The sequence below is a fragment of the Tyto alba genome, unplaced genomic scaffold, assembly GCF_018691265.1.
Source record: "Tyto alba isolate M040663 unplaced genomic scaffold, T.alba_DEE_v4.0 Super-Scaffold_1000006, whole genome shotgun sequence".
In the NCBI taxonomy this organism is placed as follows: Eukaryota; Metazoa; Chordata; class Aves; order Strigiformes; family Tytonidae; genus Tyto; species Tyto alba.
In genome coordinates this window covers 16,432,006-16,449,113 of record NW_024881272.1, presented here as the reverse complement: position 1 = coordinate 16,449,113, position 17,108 = coordinate 16,432,006, and the positions used below count along the sequence as shown (strand labels likewise).

At 37.0% G+C, this 17,108-nt stretch overlaps 1 protein-coding gene across 3 annotated transcripts in view; it reads right to left on the bottom strand.

Annotated features, from left to right (window-relative positions):
- Window positions 1-17,108, bottom strand: part of ARHGAP29 (Rho GTPase activating protein 29) — a 55,230-nt gene continuing 38,122 nt past the window's right edge. For 2 of the 3 annotated variants that reach the window (XM_042806770.1, XM_042806782.1), the window contains 19 exons: window positions 16,892-16,952; window positions 16,275-16,412; window positions 15,939-16,003; window positions 15,355-15,465; window positions 15,143-15,223; window positions 14,676-14,864; window positions 14,294-14,431; window positions 12,762-12,952; window positions 10,760-10,926; window positions 10,085-10,213; window positions 9,813-9,911; window positions 8,140-8,303; window positions 7,700-7,888; window positions 7,408-7,545; window positions 5,531-5,763; window positions 4,428-4,734; window positions 4,150-4,258; window positions 3,677-3,796; window positions 1-3,155 (listed from right to left, as the gene is read on the bottom strand). In XM_042806770.1, the coding sequence (XP_042662704.1) occupies window positions 2,254-3,155; window positions 3,677-3,796; window positions 4,150-4,258; window positions 4,428-4,734; window positions 5,531-5,763; window positions 7,408-7,545; window positions 7,700-7,888; window positions 8,140-8,303; window positions 9,813-9,911; window positions 10,085-10,213; window positions 10,760-10,926; window positions 12,762-12,952; window positions 14,294-14,431; window positions 14,676-14,864; window positions 15,143-15,223; window positions 15,355-15,465; window positions 15,939-16,003; window positions 16,275-16,412; window positions 16,892-16,952 (3,531 nt within the window). In that variant the 3' untranslated portion in view covers window positions 1-2,253. The remainder of the gene's footprint in view (window positions 3,156-3,676; window positions 3,797-4,149; window positions 4,259-4,427; window positions 4,735-5,530; window positions 5,764-7,407; window positions 7,546-7,699; window positions 7,889-8,139; window positions 8,304-9,812; window positions 9,912-10,084; window positions 10,214-10,759; window positions 10,927-12,761; window positions 12,953-14,293; window positions 14,432-14,675; window positions 14,865-15,142; window positions 15,224-15,354; window positions 15,466-15,938; window positions 16,004-16,274; window positions 16,413-16,891; window positions 16,953-17,108) is intronic. The other variant, XM_042806774.1, reaches the window with a different exon arrangement.

Sequence of the window (17,108 nt, the reverse complement as noted above, 5' to 3'; positions counted from 1 at the left end):
TTTCAAAAGTGATTATTTCATAAAATACAGTTTTATGGAGACACTTACTCATCCACATACACCAGCATGCAGAAGGGCGCTGCACCCTCCCGGCGGAGCCTATCAGTAGCTGCCTGGCTCTGGGAAACACTGAACAAAGTCCTGAAGCACATTTACAACAGTAGAAACCTTTCACACTAGCAAAACATGGAAGCAGATGGTACATAAAAAGCAGTATGGTAACAATCTGTAGTAACTGGTATTATGACTTGGTTAAGAAATGTTCTTCTGTTTCTTCACAGATTAGTATACGCTGTCATAATTGTCCACCTCAACAGCCTACTCTGGGGGGTACCGGAGACCCTCCAGCCAACTAGACAAAGAGTTTTTGTTATAATTTCTTAAGACACCATCCTATTCAGTGCTAGACATACGCTAAAACACTTAAGAATATAGAGAGACAGTAGATTTAATGGTAGTTCACAAATTAATTTTCCATCTTTTGGCCCTGATCTATGCTGGTCAGCACCATCCTTTTCGCAGCTGAGCTAAGAGGTTCTGCTACTATACCTGAAATGCTTCATTAACACTATTTCTGCTCATTAGCCAGTTGTGTGGGGTTCTTCTCTTCATTCTCAAAGTGGAACAAACTCCCATCTACGTCAGGAAGCCTTTATCCCTCCTCTTATTTTATTATGCCACTCAATACCAGTACCAGTGCGGATAAATAGCAGCATCTGGCATCTTCAGCTTTTCTATACCATGAGGTAGCTCCCCAGAGAAACAGCTCCTAGCATGGCTAGAATCATCAAGTGGTAGCATGGCCTTTACCAAGAGTACAAGCCATGCTTCCATGGAAATGTGACAAGCAATCAGAATCAGCACTGCAAGTTTAGCATCTTTTGTTCTGGAAAACAAAATCAGATTACATCCACAGGATGCAACATGGAATTTTATTTGGCATATTTTGTGAAGAAGGGCAAAGGGAATAGAGGAGGAAAGTCCAGCATACTTTATGCTGTAAAAACAGAAAAGTGATTCTTTGTTTTTCCTGTCCCTTGAGAGTCCTCTTGGTTCTTATAACGGTAGAAAGTACCATGCTAAAATACCTGTACTCTACAGTATGGGAGAAAGGGTCAAAATAACTGTAATCTCATGAAGGAAAGTGTGCCATCCCCCGGTCCCAGAAGACAGATGCAGCAGAGTACTACACTATTGCAAAGGCCAAATGTCTGTATTTTAATAAGTTAGAAGAAATCCAGATATAGAAGCCATAGAGTCACTGAAATGTTAACAAGTTAATATATTTTAAAGCAAATATAACACAGTGTACACATAAAAACCATTTAATACAAAGGTGAAAACCATTAGATGCACCCACCCACTAATGCAGATTTTTGGTTATTTTCAGCTCTTTCACTGAAACTTGGAAACAATGCTATTCATTTCAGTTACACCAGGTTAAGTGGTGAAACTGATCTACAGCAAGCAAATCAGCGCCTTTTCATTCACTTGGGAAAGACAGCACCACTGCAACTGGTAGTCTCTCCAGAAGGGCATCCAAACAAAACAGGCTGTGTACGTTTTCCCCACTCGCTAAACTATACAAGAAACCAGATGTGGATTGATTGCTGCTTCTGAATAGTAAAGCTCAGTAAGTGCATCCTTGCTGTACAAAAAAAAAAAAAAAAAAAGTGACAGTATAGAAAACTGGCAACAGATAACCATGTCTGCCTAAAATATACACATATGATACATAATTATGGGCCATGCTGGCCACTATGTAAATCTATTCAGGAGCAAAGCTTTAATTGCACAGATTAGAAAACTGAACAAATGCTTTTACAGAGCAAAGCACAAGCTTTGGTTTAGGCTTAGACAGAGAACATTAAACTTTCCATTTTTATTATAACATCTATTATGAAAAATGGCTCCTTTCACTGCTACATGCAATAGTTGTTTCTCTATGAGTAAGCACTCCATTCCATACAATGAAATGAAGCTCAGTGTCTTATTCAATGAACCCATTAGCTGTATCTAGGCTGGGAATGCATTAAATCTTTATGAAAAGCTACTGAATTACAAAACATTTGACATATTTCCTTCACGATTCCCCAGCCCTCCCCCCCATTTTTAAAATGCTGCATATATAAAAATAACTCCAATATGGCACAAAAGTGGGATTCTCAAGGGAAGGCAAAGGATAAAGGGGCAAAGGGAAGCCTCCACTGGCAACATCAACAATTTGTATACAGTCCAATAGGAATTTGCACCCTATACAAAATGAGCTTCCCTGTGTTCCAGTTCTTGAATCCTTTTTGGTCTCAGTCTCTGGTAAGTAGGCTTCAGATCTGCAGGTTGAATATCCTCTAAGCTAGTTTTTTGTTCATTTGTGTTTTGTTCAGGATCACCTGATGGAAGTGCAGAGCTCCTAGCCAGTTTCACAGCACTGTCCTGGTGAAGCACAGAGCTAGCACTGGTTGCCGCACAAGCTTTAGCCAAAGAACCCTCTTCATTTTGTTTTGATTTGTTAGAGGGTGGTTTATAAAATGTTCCTGGGGGTGGTTGCAATGTTCTTGGTGCCCTGAAGGCAGCAAGAGGATTGGCATCAGCTCCATTCCCTTCTGTTGCTGTCCTTCCTGATCTGACAGAAACAGAATATGGCTTACTAGGAAGAATGGCATTAGCTGAATTGTTACCAATGCTGCATGATGAAGATAAGGCACCTGCAGTTCCACTCTCAAGTGCTCGGTTCTCCTGGGGCACATTAGTCACAATCATTGCTGTCCTTGCTGTGATATCATACTGTTTATATTGCTTGTCCCAACTTTTTCGCAGCATCTGGGTGTCATAACAAGGAAGTCTGCAGCAGGTATTAACAGCAGGGAGTGCCTTCACCTCTGAAACTTCTTCAATAGTAGGGCTCCTGCCAAGCTTCTCTGCAATTACTGCTCCTGCATTTCGTGAATTTCTTTCATTCAAAACACATGGAGGAAGTATTCTGTCTACAGGTAGGCTCACAGGACGAGTAGCTGGTTTTGTCCTTGGAACCCGCAATGGAACTTTGGTAATCTGACGGTTAGGTTTTGCAGGAAATAAATTAAATTTACAGCTGTCTTCACCTAGAGAAACATATGAATCACTGTCCCTCTCTGGAGCTGGACTCACAGCATCACCTAGAAACACACAAATAGATGTGACTGGATTTTTGCACCAAATATGAAGAGAAGTCAGCAACTTTTGTCAATACAATATGGACTTTGTTCATGATCCCTGGACAGTTGGTATTTTAACAGGATAATCATTTTTAGGTATACCTTGTATACATACTAGGAGTACCCTACTCTAACCAAGTGTTTGTATTTCAGTAGCAGTAAAACACATACTGTACAGATGTAACCAAGGAAAACACTAAGGCGAAAACAGGCAAAGAGACTTTGCACTACTTTTTTTTTTTTTTTTTTTTTTGGCTGGTTCTTTCCAATCCCTGAATATTTTAAGTTTTAATAGGTTTCAGAATGTTGCACTGTTAATGTAGATGACATGACTGAACTGGCAACACCAGCTGCAAATCAGTATAATTAAAAGGAATCATGTATAGTTACTCCTAAATAAAGTTGGTGAAATCATACGCACATTAAAACAAACCACAGAGAAAAATTAATCTTATAGAAGAGTTATAGTTAGGTTAGCAAACCTGTCTTTTTTGGAACAGAAGTATTAATATCCAAGATGCTGGTAGCTGATGATTCTGTCAGAGAATTAATCTTCCCAGAGACTTCTGGTTTAGTTCCAGTGAGTGGCAATGATACACATTCTGGGGGAAAACAATGGTCAAAACATGTTAATTGCTGGATATTGGCTTGCAGCATCGCAGTGAATTTCAGAAATCCACAGTCACAGCATTTTTTTTTTAAGGGAAAAAACAAAACACTATGGTCTTCTCTTACCAAATACTTTCAGCACCGATTCCATAAATGCAGGTTTCTTGAAAGCTTTTAGAAAGATTTAATTCTTTGTTCCTCTTACAAAGATAAACAGTGTATCAAGCAGTGATAAGCAGGTTTTATCACTTGCTTCTGTCTAAACTGTAGAGATGCATGCATTATAATCTAATGCATCCATGACTGCTTATTCACCCACACCAAGACTTAACAGAAGTGCACTAACCAGTCACAGATGTCTCTACTTGTTCTTTTGTATTCTTGCTATTGTTTGATTCCAAAACCAATGCAGCTGTTTCTGAAGCTCTGATTTCACTTGGAGCTATCAGAATACCCTGTTAACAAAAGTCAAAGCAAAAGTAAATGAAAACTCAAGAGGAAAGACACTGTTTAAAAAAAACATCCACGAATATTTACTAGAAATGAGCTCTGGAATGCTGCAGCATTTGACACAGAAGTTAAGATGGCACAAGTAACACTGGCAGAAGAAGAAAAGTCACTCACTTCCTTTACAGCAACAAATGACTTCCTCTGCTGCTGTGGCTCCCTCTCTTCTGCTGATAAAGCAACTCTGACTGTAATGGCTGTTTCTTCAGACTGAGGTGTACTCAGAATTGGTTTCAATGAAATGTCAAATATCTTTTCATAGTATGTTATGAGCAGTTCCACTACCCGGGCCTGATAAGGGTAATCCACAAGTGACGACAAAGAAACTGTAGCATCTGTTTGACGTGGCCTGATCAGAGTTGGACCAAATATTATGCCAAGGTTGCTGGCTGACATTTTATTCTCATCAGACTGTTCTGTAACCCTGCATAAAGAGGGGAAAAAAAAAAACAAAAAAAAAACAAAAGCCACAAACCCCAAGAGTTAGAGGGTTTTACTACTTCAGAAATATTTTAGATACTAAAATATTATGTTTGGAGTGGCTTAAAGACAATAAACTGAAGGTGGGTTTTGGTAGGCAGGCAGAATCTTCACTGCAGACTGCATTTAACAGCAGCTTGGACTAAGTGCTTTCCACACAAGGTGTTTTTATGTCTATTTGTTTAATTTTATTTGGGGCTATTTGGCGTGTTTGTGGTTGGGGAAAAGAACATGTCTCATTCTCAGTAATAATATGGCAGTGGCTCCGTATTACCCATTTTTATTGGTAGTGATCAGCTTGGCACATCCTCATCACACGTCATACAATCCAGCATTTGGAAGACAAGGAATTGAAATGTAACTGGAGAATTGTTATTAACAGACATGATACAAGTTTCAGTTTTCTGTTAATAGCCACCAAATCACTGCCCTATCTGGGTCATATGCTGATTTAAATCATACCTAGGTCCCTGAAGCTGCCACTAGTTACTACTTGCTGACTCCAATGCTAGCAGAGAATCAAGAATAATGGAGCTTAGCTCTTTCCCTCCTTTGCATTTCATATTCTTCTCACCTAAGAATTCATTATATTGGAAAAAGAAACAGCAACAGAATAATATCTTCCAACATGTATGTGACAACTTCCTTTACAGTCATCAAGAGGGTACAAGAGTTTCATAGTACGCAGCATGTAACAGTTTATTTTTCAACATCAGTTTGCATTTAAAGTCTTTTCTCACCTGTGGAGGTGTCCAATAAGGTACTGAAGAGTGTTATAGTTTGGTACAGGCAGTTGTTTCAGAAGATCTTTAATTTTAATGATGATCCTATTTAGTTCAATACAGATTGACTGTCTTTTCTTTGATTTGGGGCTAGCTTGTTTAGTGTCTGATTCCTCATTAACATTCTGGCTTTCTTTTGCAAGTCCAATGAACTCATTGTAAAGACGAAACAAAATCAAGGGTTCTGGAAGCTGAAGAAATAAGAACATTTCAGAAAAATACTCAAGTCTGAATTTTAACTTCTTTGTTTCCTTCTTGCTTTTCTTCAATTTTGTCTGGTTTAGCATCTTTTCTTAGACGATGACATTGTTTAATCCTTGTTCATTAGCTCAAAGCACAACTTGTCAAGTCCAATCCCAGGTAAAAAAAACCACTCCTCCCTATACCTTTCTCCAGAAATCTTTTGCTAGCCCTTTCCTGCAATAGCTGCAAGACTGAGCATTTATTAATACAGGTATGGATTTCGAGGAAGTGATTGCTATGAGGGAGGGTGCTACACTGCATGTGCACAACTATCATGATAATACAGCAGTTACTTTATCAAAGACTGGAAAAATACATATTACATGTGGTATTAAGTTTGGTCCATATTGAGTTTTTTTTAAATTGGGTTTTAGACCACATAACATTAATTTTCAATTGTGATTTATGTATTCCCTCGGTTTGAAAATTAATATTAATAGTCATTAAAAAAAAAAAAAAAAAGACAAAACCCTCAAAGCTGACCTTGCTATTTGCATTGCTCCAGCTTAGATAAAAGCAAAAAATAGGAAGACTAGGTAAAACTAAAAATAATTAATAGATAAAACTCAAAATAGTTTTGGTAATTAGTCTCAAATAGGGTTTAACTTAGGATTCTGTCTAAAACTGTCTTAACTGCATGTTTCTAGCACTGTTCCTGCATTGAGAATGAGCAGGTTTACCTAAAACTCACACCAACAGATAAACTAACAAAGGATGTAATAAAACGAGAAGAAAACATGTTATTTGACTTTTTTTTTTCTTTATGAACCCTATACAAAGTACAGCACAGTGCCTTAAACTGGTACCCAAGTATATACGCTACCTTTTTACTTGAATATGTAGGCAGAATACATCTTTGTTATTTCTCAAAAGCACTTAACTTAATGGTGATGATCATAGGATTGGAATGCTCATCTCTGACAGCCAGTGTAAGGAAGCAGGCAGGACCATGCAGCTAAGGATTATTTCTTTCAGGGTTAACAATTTTTCATAGTGACTCAGTAATTTCACTGGGCAACATCCCAGCCTCATTTTTTCAGATACATACTGAAAGTGTTTTGGAAAATTCAATCATGAAGCTTCAGATCTCCATTTTGAAAGAAAAAGATAGATAATACCTTCGTAATAAGCACGTTATCATGACCATTATTATGGTCATGTTTGACAAGTGTTTCATGAAATGAGTCTTTCATTAAATTGTTGTTAGCATATGTTAACAACAATATATTAGCATCTGTCTGCATTAGGAGGCAAAAATATGGGAATGCTTTAAACTTTATGTAAGACAGGGAAATTCAGTAACTGGAAAGATTTTAGAAATTAAAGCTCCACTACAAGTAGATAATGAAAGCTTGTTCTGCATATGGTACTGATATTTAAAGAGACTTTATGCCCATGTGGATTACAGATTGTTATACCAGCATCTTTCCCTGCCCCTGTCACAGGCTCCATGTGAAAATAAAGCAGCCTACTGCAAATATGCAAGGCACTCAATCTTCTGCTGCGGGACTGTTGAAAGAGACTTTTTCCTCTTGTACTGAAGAAATATACTACACTGCTTTGGTTTTCCATCTGACCTCTCAAGTACATACCTGGCGGAGATACAGCTTGAGAACATTGCTGATATCGTGTGCATAGAGTTCTGAGAGCTCGACCAAATCTTTTCCATTTTCAAAAGCCTGACAAAGCTTTTCAACTCTTGATTTGGCTCCATTCACACGATAGATGCCCTGAAATTAAGAGTCCAGCACAACTCTATTTTTATTTGAAAAGCGAGTGTAAAACAGATGATATCAACAGTACTACAGCATTAACATCTTAAGAGATTTTATTTTTTAAAAATGATCATTTGCATTTAAGTTTTATAAGCAAATTTGAACTTACCTTGACATTCAGCGCTCTACTTTCAATTTCTGATGTACACTTTTTTATGATGAAAGGAATGCCATCGGGAACATTTTTAGCAGCTTGGGCAAATTCCACTCCAAACAAGTGAAGCCTTCCATGAAGTTTTTTGTGCCCACATTGAATAGCTAAAGTCTCTAAACATTTTTTATGGCATGCAAGTGAACACTACAGAGGAAAGAAAAAAGAGCACATGGTTTGATACCATCCGATACGATAAGAAGTATTTCTGCTGTTTGTCACCCTAATATGTGAGCAAAGGGAAAGATTTATTAGTCTGTTGTGCTTTTGCTTTGAGTTCACAATGATTCTATGAGCCATAAAGTCTGTACTTTTTATACGGAAAAATAATGCAAGTTTCCAAAACTCCTGACTTGACATAAATCCCAAGCAGCAGTTTAAACAACTTTTCAACTTACCTCCTCACATTCAGCTCCATGAAATACCACTAAGCTGTCACATTCTCTGCATTTAGATGGAGCTCTCAGCTTCCGCAGTTTGTGTGTTTGTGCTGCTTTGGACATACTAGCGTTTCTAAAAGGTCCCGGAGAATTTGCGGTTTCAGATGTCAGATCATTTAAACCTGGAGAGAATTGCTCTGTTACAGTCATTCTAATATCTACTATAGGGATAGGATATTTATTCTGATTATTTGGAACAGTGCTGCAGAACACAGAATTCTGTAAGTAATAACAACCACTGAAGTAATCAAAAACATCTTAATCACAAGGAAGAAATCACCATGTTAAAGTTTAAATAACAGACAAATAGAACTATGACAATCTTACATAAAAGTGGAATCAAGCAATTAGTTCTGCACTTTTAAGTATTTCAGTTTTCTCTTGTATTAATGGCATATGAAAATATTAGGACGTTTAATTCCAACTGCTCTGCAGTTCAGGCAACTATTCATGGAAGTTTCATTCTATTTATTTCAAAATCCTGTACTAGAGGATGAAAGATGACATTATGCTTTTGGCCTGTAATGTTTCTGAAATACTTGAAAAAGAATACTTTGAACCAGGGAAGAATTAAACACACACACAGCAGAACCCATATAAAATACAAAAGCATCACCGATTCTCAATCTCCTACGATAACATCAAAATATTTTCTAAAACAGAATAGCAACTGGTGCTTTTTGCAGCCAATTTTTTTCAAGCAGCTTACTTAAAATGCTATCAACAGCTCTGTGAACCAAAATCCTGTTTTACAAATAAAAACTTTTCATTAACAGTTAATTGCCCAGAAATCTTCTTAAAAACTCAAATATTGATTCAACAATACCACTCCAGGTGAAAGTTTGCATTCATTAACATGCTGACATGCTTTAAATCTGGATCTAAATTATTGTTAACCACACGCTCACTCCCAGAAGGCAAAGTATACATTTAGGAAATAAGGACTAACTGAAGAATTTCCTAAAGGCTTTACTGAACAAGTGCCACAAGTATATCAGAATTAGTTTGTAAGTACCGCAGACATCCTGTAGAACTATTTCTGATAATCCAGTTATTCAGGTTTCAGTACCTGTGGCAACATTGTCTTTTTTCAGTCAAAATTAATTTGAAAATTAGAAATGGTCTGGTCAAATCTGGGACAGACGTTACCAAACTTGTCTATCAAAGTTGAAAAGGGTAAAATCTCATTTATTACCCTAAACATATAGATCCACTTTATTCCCGTTTGCCAATTACCAACTCTCTGTATCTGTGCATTTCACTTCAAAGTTTAAAAGTGATCTTGCATATCTCAGTGCCATACAGTTAACTTAAGAAGCAAATTTCTGGAGGGAATGGTTAGTGGATCATTTATGTTTACCTCAGGAGGCTGAAGACAGTAAAAGTGTTCAAAGACTGCCCATATAGTTCATCTAAACGTATGAAAACAATTCTGCACCACTGCATTAAAATGTCATGAACAGTACTGTTCAGCTCTCAACCTCAAGTGGATGCACACTGTATTGAAAAACTTTGCTGTTGGTAATCACAGCCTTGCTAAATGTACTTTTCTTAGGCACATTAAAAAGAAAAGCCACACTTTACAAGAAAAAAGCATCTTCTGGGGACTTCAGGTATGGAAACAACATTACCACAGTCTGAAGGAGATGGTGGCTCTCTTTCATCAAGATCATCTGCAGATGACATAGTACCAGTAGAAGGTGTTCGGGGAAGTCGTCTTTTAAAATCCCCTAGCAGATGAGAAAAATTTTCAGGAAGCTGTAAAGTATCAGTTCCACCCAACTGCTCATTCTCAGTATAAGCTCTGCCCAACACTTGCTCAACTAACAATGATGTCTTCATTAATGTAAAACAGTCCAAAGAAAAAGACTTCAAGTTAGTATAGCAGTGAGTGTAGCTGTACCTGGGCTAGCAGATGGAGAATCCATGGATCGTGACTCGCTGCTTCCCCCTGCACTTTCAGAATCACTGCACATTCCTCCACTCTGGTTACCAACTGACCATGATCTGAATGGTGGTGGCCCTCGCACTGCTTTTGAAAAGAAAATCCGCAAATTCCAAATGTCAAGGACAAAATTACATTCTTTTATTTTTATTTAAAGACTATGATTATACTCAAAATAGGAAAGTATTGTAAAATATACATAAACATACAATATAGTGAAAAAAACCCACAGCATATACTCCTGTAAAAACTTCAGGATGTAAGAAAATTAATTTCAGAAACTTGACACTTGTGTTTTTGCAGAAGAACTGAAATCAACGTAGTATTTACAATAACAATGAATTTTAAATTGCTGAAGTTAACTGAAATAGTTTAGTACACTGAGCTCGACAGTACTTGCTGTTTGAATTGCCTCTCACCTTTCTTGTCAAAGAATCTAGGTATATACCCCATAGAGGCAGTTTTCCATTTGTCCTTACACTCAAGTACTTAACTGTTTTTATAGGCTTTGAACTTCAGAATACATTTTAACCCTGTCAGTGCTACATTTCTGACAGTGAGACATCAGGCACCTCTTTTTTTTAGGTATTTTTATTTAGAGACTGAACTCCAGATGAAATACAGAAGAACTACCTTGGATATCTGTGCTGCTGGAAGATCTCTTCTCTCCAATCTTTTGTGAACGATGATAAACTGGGCTTCCCACATCATCCAATGTCTGAACAGGAAAATCTCCTGAGCACTGAGATAAGTTACCATGTGACGTATGGACACTGTTGGTTGACTGCTTATTAAGAACCCTTCAGAAAGGAGAAAGTAATTTGAAGAGTGAATAAAACAATTAAATGAAAAGCAATGTGCTTTGTTTTGTGTTTTTTTTTTTTTTTTTAAATTCCTGGGTGCTAAAAATGCTTCATTTAGTTGCTATTCATGAACACACATATTTGACATGTAATTATTAAAGACCAAATTAAAAAAAAAAAGAAAAATAAAGAAAAAAGGTGACAATTAATTTTTTATTAAATATTTGCTATTTCCCAGTGTTCCCTCCTCCCCTCCTCCCCAGTAAATCAGCTTTTCCACATCTCTGCAAGGTAATATGACCATTATTTTGCAGACTTAGAAAAAACTTCAAATCTGTTCATCTAAATATCAGAATAATTCAGAGGCTACTGCATCCTGTCATCCTATTTCTATGCTTTTCTCCCAAAGATTCTCTGCCCAGCCAAGAGGACCATTTACCTATAAACGTATAGGCATTAAAATGCTGTGCTTTTTCAAAAGCACAGAAAATATGTTGAAGCTGCCAGAGAACTTACAGTCAGCCCACTGTGAAAATCTGCTCTCAAGATAAGGACAGAAAACTCTTAACTGTAATTAATGTAAAATGCTGAGGCACACTGTGGACTAAATGACCTGCTAGCCAAGTTTAGCAGTCAGGAACCTGTTTCTTAATCAGTTCTACCCTATCCAGCTCAAGGAAATAAAGAGTTAAGATCATTAAAATGTGCATTTGTCCAAGCTACTGTCCCTTAAATAAATGCAGACCTAAACAATAGAAGTGATCACTTCAAGTACATGAGGAATTGCCAGGCCATGCGAAAGAGAACAAAAGGTGGGGAAAGCGTAGGAGAAAAAACAGACTCCCATAAATCTTAGGCAGTAAAGAGCACACAGAGTTTGAAATTTCATGCTCATCAGTTTCTCAGGGAGCTGCATAGTTAAATCCCTCTAAGTCCAAGTTTATGAGTATAGCCTAAATTAGTCTTAAAAGACAGGAAATTTACAGACAAGAACTAAGAAGCTCAGCTTTAACTTTGAATTTCCTGGCTTTTGTTGGTAGAAGTCTGACTCAAGGGTTAGGTTTTTTGTATTTAGTTTCCTTTTGAAAGACGATGATGACGACACTTTCCTGTAGAACTGTGAAACACACAGATTGGCATGGATATTCTGGTGCTTTAGCGCCAAGATGACGACTTTTTAACAAATTAAAGGTGGAAAAAAGCATTTGGCATTCTGACACAAGGAATTGCCTTTTTGTCTTGTAGTCTTTACTTCCACATTAACTGTATCTTTAATATATTAACTGTAAAAACTACCATTTCACACGTTGGAAAAAAGATATTAAGTTGTAACATAGGGACATGTGGACTCTCAACTTTTTTTAGTCACATAGCATGAGACAGAAATCAAGAAACACTTTATGCCAAAAATTTGCGAAACATAAACAATATGAAAGAAGGTATTGTAGCAGCAAGGCCTGCATAAAAAGAAGGCTACCTCCTCAGACTTTCTAAACTGATTATCAAATACTACTGCCACACCACTCTCCAGAGTTTATATTTTTCATATTAAACAGTGTCTACATGAACAAGTCAATTCTTGAACAACTGTCAATGTTTTAGCAAGTTCTATTACACAAAATGACATCCTGCTTTGGAAATTCAAATCAGGTTTTAATGTCAACATTATATATAATTTACCAAAAGATGAGTCAAAGAAAGAGAGAATGGTAAAGCATGGTAAAACACCGGGATTCATTTAATTCCTCCAGTAACGTTGTTTTATTGTTAAAGACATGCGCCTAGCATTTAATTCTAAGCCAAGCAAATACCACCTGTAGTTTGGGACCTACCCATCAACTTGGGAACTCTGGGTTTCAAAAGAACCTGATTCAATAGGAACACCTTCCTTTGGCAAACTTTTCACAAACTCTGAATACTGCTGACCAGGGTCATAGAGTTTAGCACTCTCACAGAGGGACTGGCAGTTAACTGGAAGAGATACAACCTGAGCGTGCTGCAGCTGGAACAGGTTAACTGTTGCCTGTTGGGAGAAAAACATTTCCATATTTATAGATAATTTACTAAATATTTCACTTGCATTTTGCTCAACCCAAATTAATATCCCAACAGAAAATTATTTAAACAATAAGACTAGAAAAATTATAGAAAATAAGAACATTTGTAGTGATGGGCTTTGTGCAAGATTCTTGAAGGTCAACTGCAAAAACTTAATCTGTAGTATAGGTACTAGTATTCCTCTTGTCTCTAGGTTATTGAATCCTCCAGGTAGCAAAGGCAATTCCAATGGCTTCCCCCTTTGGGTTGATCAAGGCAAACAGTATGTTTTTTTGCTACCAAAACCGCATTTCTCATGCTCTGGAGGGAATTTTAGTCACCACTACAGTGAGGAAGTAGTTGCAGTTCTAAACCCAGATGAGCTCCGTATCACCTTGAGACAAGAAATGGAAAAAAATCCTTGTCCCAACAGAACAGATTAGCTGAATACTTCCTTTGTTAAATTACATAAAGCTTGTAAATTATTTTATCACAAGGCAGAGACCAGGGAAGGGAACACTGTATGGCTGCCGCTTCAGGGTTGCAAAGTAGTTTGCAATTTAGATATACTTGAACTGACAAGTTTCTCTAAGCTTTCTACTGGTCTCATGGGTTGGGTTTTGGGTTGCTTGAGGAGGGGTGTGTGTGTGTGTGTGTGTTTAGTTTTTTTTTATTTTCCCTCCCCACCCCCCACCCCAGCATTACATTGTCTTTGTCTCATCTAAAAAAAGTACATCTACTGATTTAATGCACTCTTAAAGATTTTTTTTAAAAACTGTGTATGTAGATACACTGTTTTGACAACCCTTTGCTTATTGTGCAAATAAGCATTACATGTAGCATTAAATGAATTCATTAACTTAGTAACAATGGATCCTGTAGTAATTGAGACTGCCATCAGGATTAGCAAGCTCCATGCTGCAGCGTGTTCATGTCCATTCTGTGCCTGAGCCAAACATATTTGCTAATGCACTAATGAAAATAATGAGAATGGGAGCTATACTCTTAACCAACAAAATGACACTACTGCCAGCAATAGTCTTAGAGCGATTTTACAACGATTGTGTAGTCAGAGTTCTTGCAAGGAAACAGCTCAAAAAACCCCCAAAACATTCACAACATGTATAACACCCTCCCCCCCTTTTTTTAAAATAACCTCCTAACAGAAAAAGACCACCGCAAACATTAAAAGTTTTACTTCTTCTATTGGCTTGACCTCTGTCCTTTAAGAACTTCGTTTTAAGCAGTTAATACTATGTGGGGCTTTCTCATGCTCTTAACAGTATTTCTATACCTGTGCCAAACATATTTTTAAAAGCATGCTTACAGCTTTAAGAGTAAGATCACACTGGTAAATAAGCTCCCGGAGCTGTGTTAGGACATCACTTTTAAAGTTCTCCAAATCATTTCTTTTTTCTTCAACCTCTACCATGCTCGCTTTATAGTGTTCATTGGCCTCTTCAGCCTAAAGAAAACACAAGTATAAAGGGTTGATGGACTACAGGCCTTGATACTAGAAACAAGGAAAAAAACCACACAAGATGCTTGTAATTGGAGATTCCCATTTAGGATAAAAGCCTGACAGTGCATAGCATGATTAAAATTAAGAATTGTGAACACAACACTTGCTCAAATGCTCCCATTGGGAAAGCATAAGCAAAACCAGTAGTGTAGGCTTAGCTTTAAAAGCAAGGAACAAAACCTCTTACTTTTTGAAGAGCTTCCTCTTCTAGCCTTCTTTTTTTTTCCAGTTGCTTACTGAAATCTTTCACAAAGCTTCCACTTGAGCCAAGATGTTCCTCCTCAGCACGAGCAGTGCAGGATTTTGCCTTTTCATACTCATCTTGACGTTGTGTATATAGCAACTTTGCTTTTCTTAGAGCAGCTTCCAGCTCTTGCTGCAGAATGCAACAAAAGAAAAAAGCAAAATAATAAATTACTTTAATTTTCCAGTTACTTAATGTGATGTTTAAAGCAGCTGTATACTGCAGTTCAAACTACACAGTCATAGCAAGATAACCTCTTACAAACACAAGTATGTCATGAACCTGACTGGTACACATACTACATCCCATAAGCCCTATGTGAATTTAAGTGCATAATAGCCTAGTTTGAAAGTTGCATCCTTTTGAAGAATTTAAGACTGAACACTGTTAGATATGAAAGAAATACCAACCATTTTTTTCTGTTCTCGCTGCCAAAGCTCCTTGATATCTTTCCTTTGTCTATCCAACTCATTTTTCCTTCCAAGAAGAGGCTAGATAGGAGACATTAATAGAGTACATGTAAAAGGCTTGTAAACTGCAAGTTTATTCTTTGAATAATCTGTGCTGTTACAAAACTTTTTAAAAACCTAAACAATATCTTTGTCTTTTTCTTTAAGCTTACCTGCACAAATTTGTTTGACTGGAGAGCAGCAGCTGTTTGTTGCCAAAGTTGATTATTCTCAATATCATTTTGAAAAGCATTAATGAATATTGATTGGAATGGCATATAATCCTAAAATTACACACAACAAAACATTAATGTTCTAGGTAAGGGAGAGGTAATAATGTCTGTATAATTGAACTAGATTTTCAATTACATATAGTAAGGTATTTATATGTGTGTGGAAGATAGCGTTATGTATGAATGTAGAAAATTACTAATTTCTCAGCTGTTTCATTTTACTAGGAAAACAGAAAAGTCTACAAATCCAAATCACAAAAGCATACAATATATTAGACAAAAAAGCATATTGTGAAAATTAGGCTATCCTGCATTTTCAACAAAAATAAATTTATACATCCTAATTTCCATAGGAGACCGGAAGACGCAAAATACAGCAGATCATTTAACCAGTGATTTACAGTATAAATCAATTCTGTATCAACTTAAAAATCCATTCCTCAACATCCCTGAAGTTTCACTTTTAGGAAAGGCATCCAATACATATTTAAGACTTTAAAATAAAGCCCCTAAGATATACTCACCTGGTGTCCAACAAGAGCTTTAGCAGTTTCAGCCATTTTTGCTAAGTTTTTCGCACACTCCACTTCTGTTAAAAAAAATTCACAAGTTACTGTTTAGCATGTACCACATACTAAACACTTTTTACATTCTTCCTCTAACAGACAGGCTACAGAGGGGACCACCTTCACTTTGTTACAAGCCTTTAATTATAGGAAATTCACGATAGTTCTGTCCATTTCAGCAGAACAGCTACTAATTTAGAAATCACATTATTGACAGTCTGCAGCACAGAGGCCCAACAACAGATTTAATTTCATCATGACAAAGCTGATTAAATGCCAGAAAGAGACACTCACCCAAGCTAAGCTTTTTTTCTACCCATGCGACTACATCCTTGGTATACTTTGACCATGCTTTAGCATAGGACAGAGCCGATTCAATTCCACTGTCATTTCTCAGGAGCATGCTATCAACTTCCTCTGCTCGAAGATGTCCTGAAAATAAAGCATTGAACACAAAGAAGTGAATTTTAGACATGACCACACACTGAGAGCAAAGCCAGTATTAGCCAACTGTGAATGCTTAAGCAGCTCTGATCTTGAGCAGGTCTTTAATGCTAGTTGATTCTAAACAGGAATGACAGAGGTTTTAGAATAAATTAGAGGGTCATAGTATTTTATCTGGAGTAGTCATATGGTCAGCATAACTTTCTTAATGAAAGTGACTGAACAAAACACCAATCATATGATGACATACAGAAGTGCTTCTGACCTTGGTTCTTCCCCCCCACCCCTCGAAAAGCAACCCAGGATGGTTATTCACAAAAGCATAAAACTTCTGTAATAGCAAATTTTTTACAGTGAAGTTTTAATGGCAGCATAGGTGTAAAAAAGTGTCCAAGCAACTTATTAACAACATTTTAAAAGGTGAAAACACAGATACAGAAAGGTTTTTATTAATGTTAATGACCTACCTTGAATATCATCCCTTTCATGCAGTGAACCCCCAGACTCCACAGAAAGATTCTCAAAAGACTGGTGTGCAAGAAACAAAACATTACATTAGCAAAGAAAAGCTCTCACTAGAACTAACTAGAACTTTCTTTTTTTGCAGATAAAAAAATGTTGTACTGTAACCACCTCTCATCTATGGCACAATACCTTCTTCAAAGGTCCCATAGCTGTCGACTG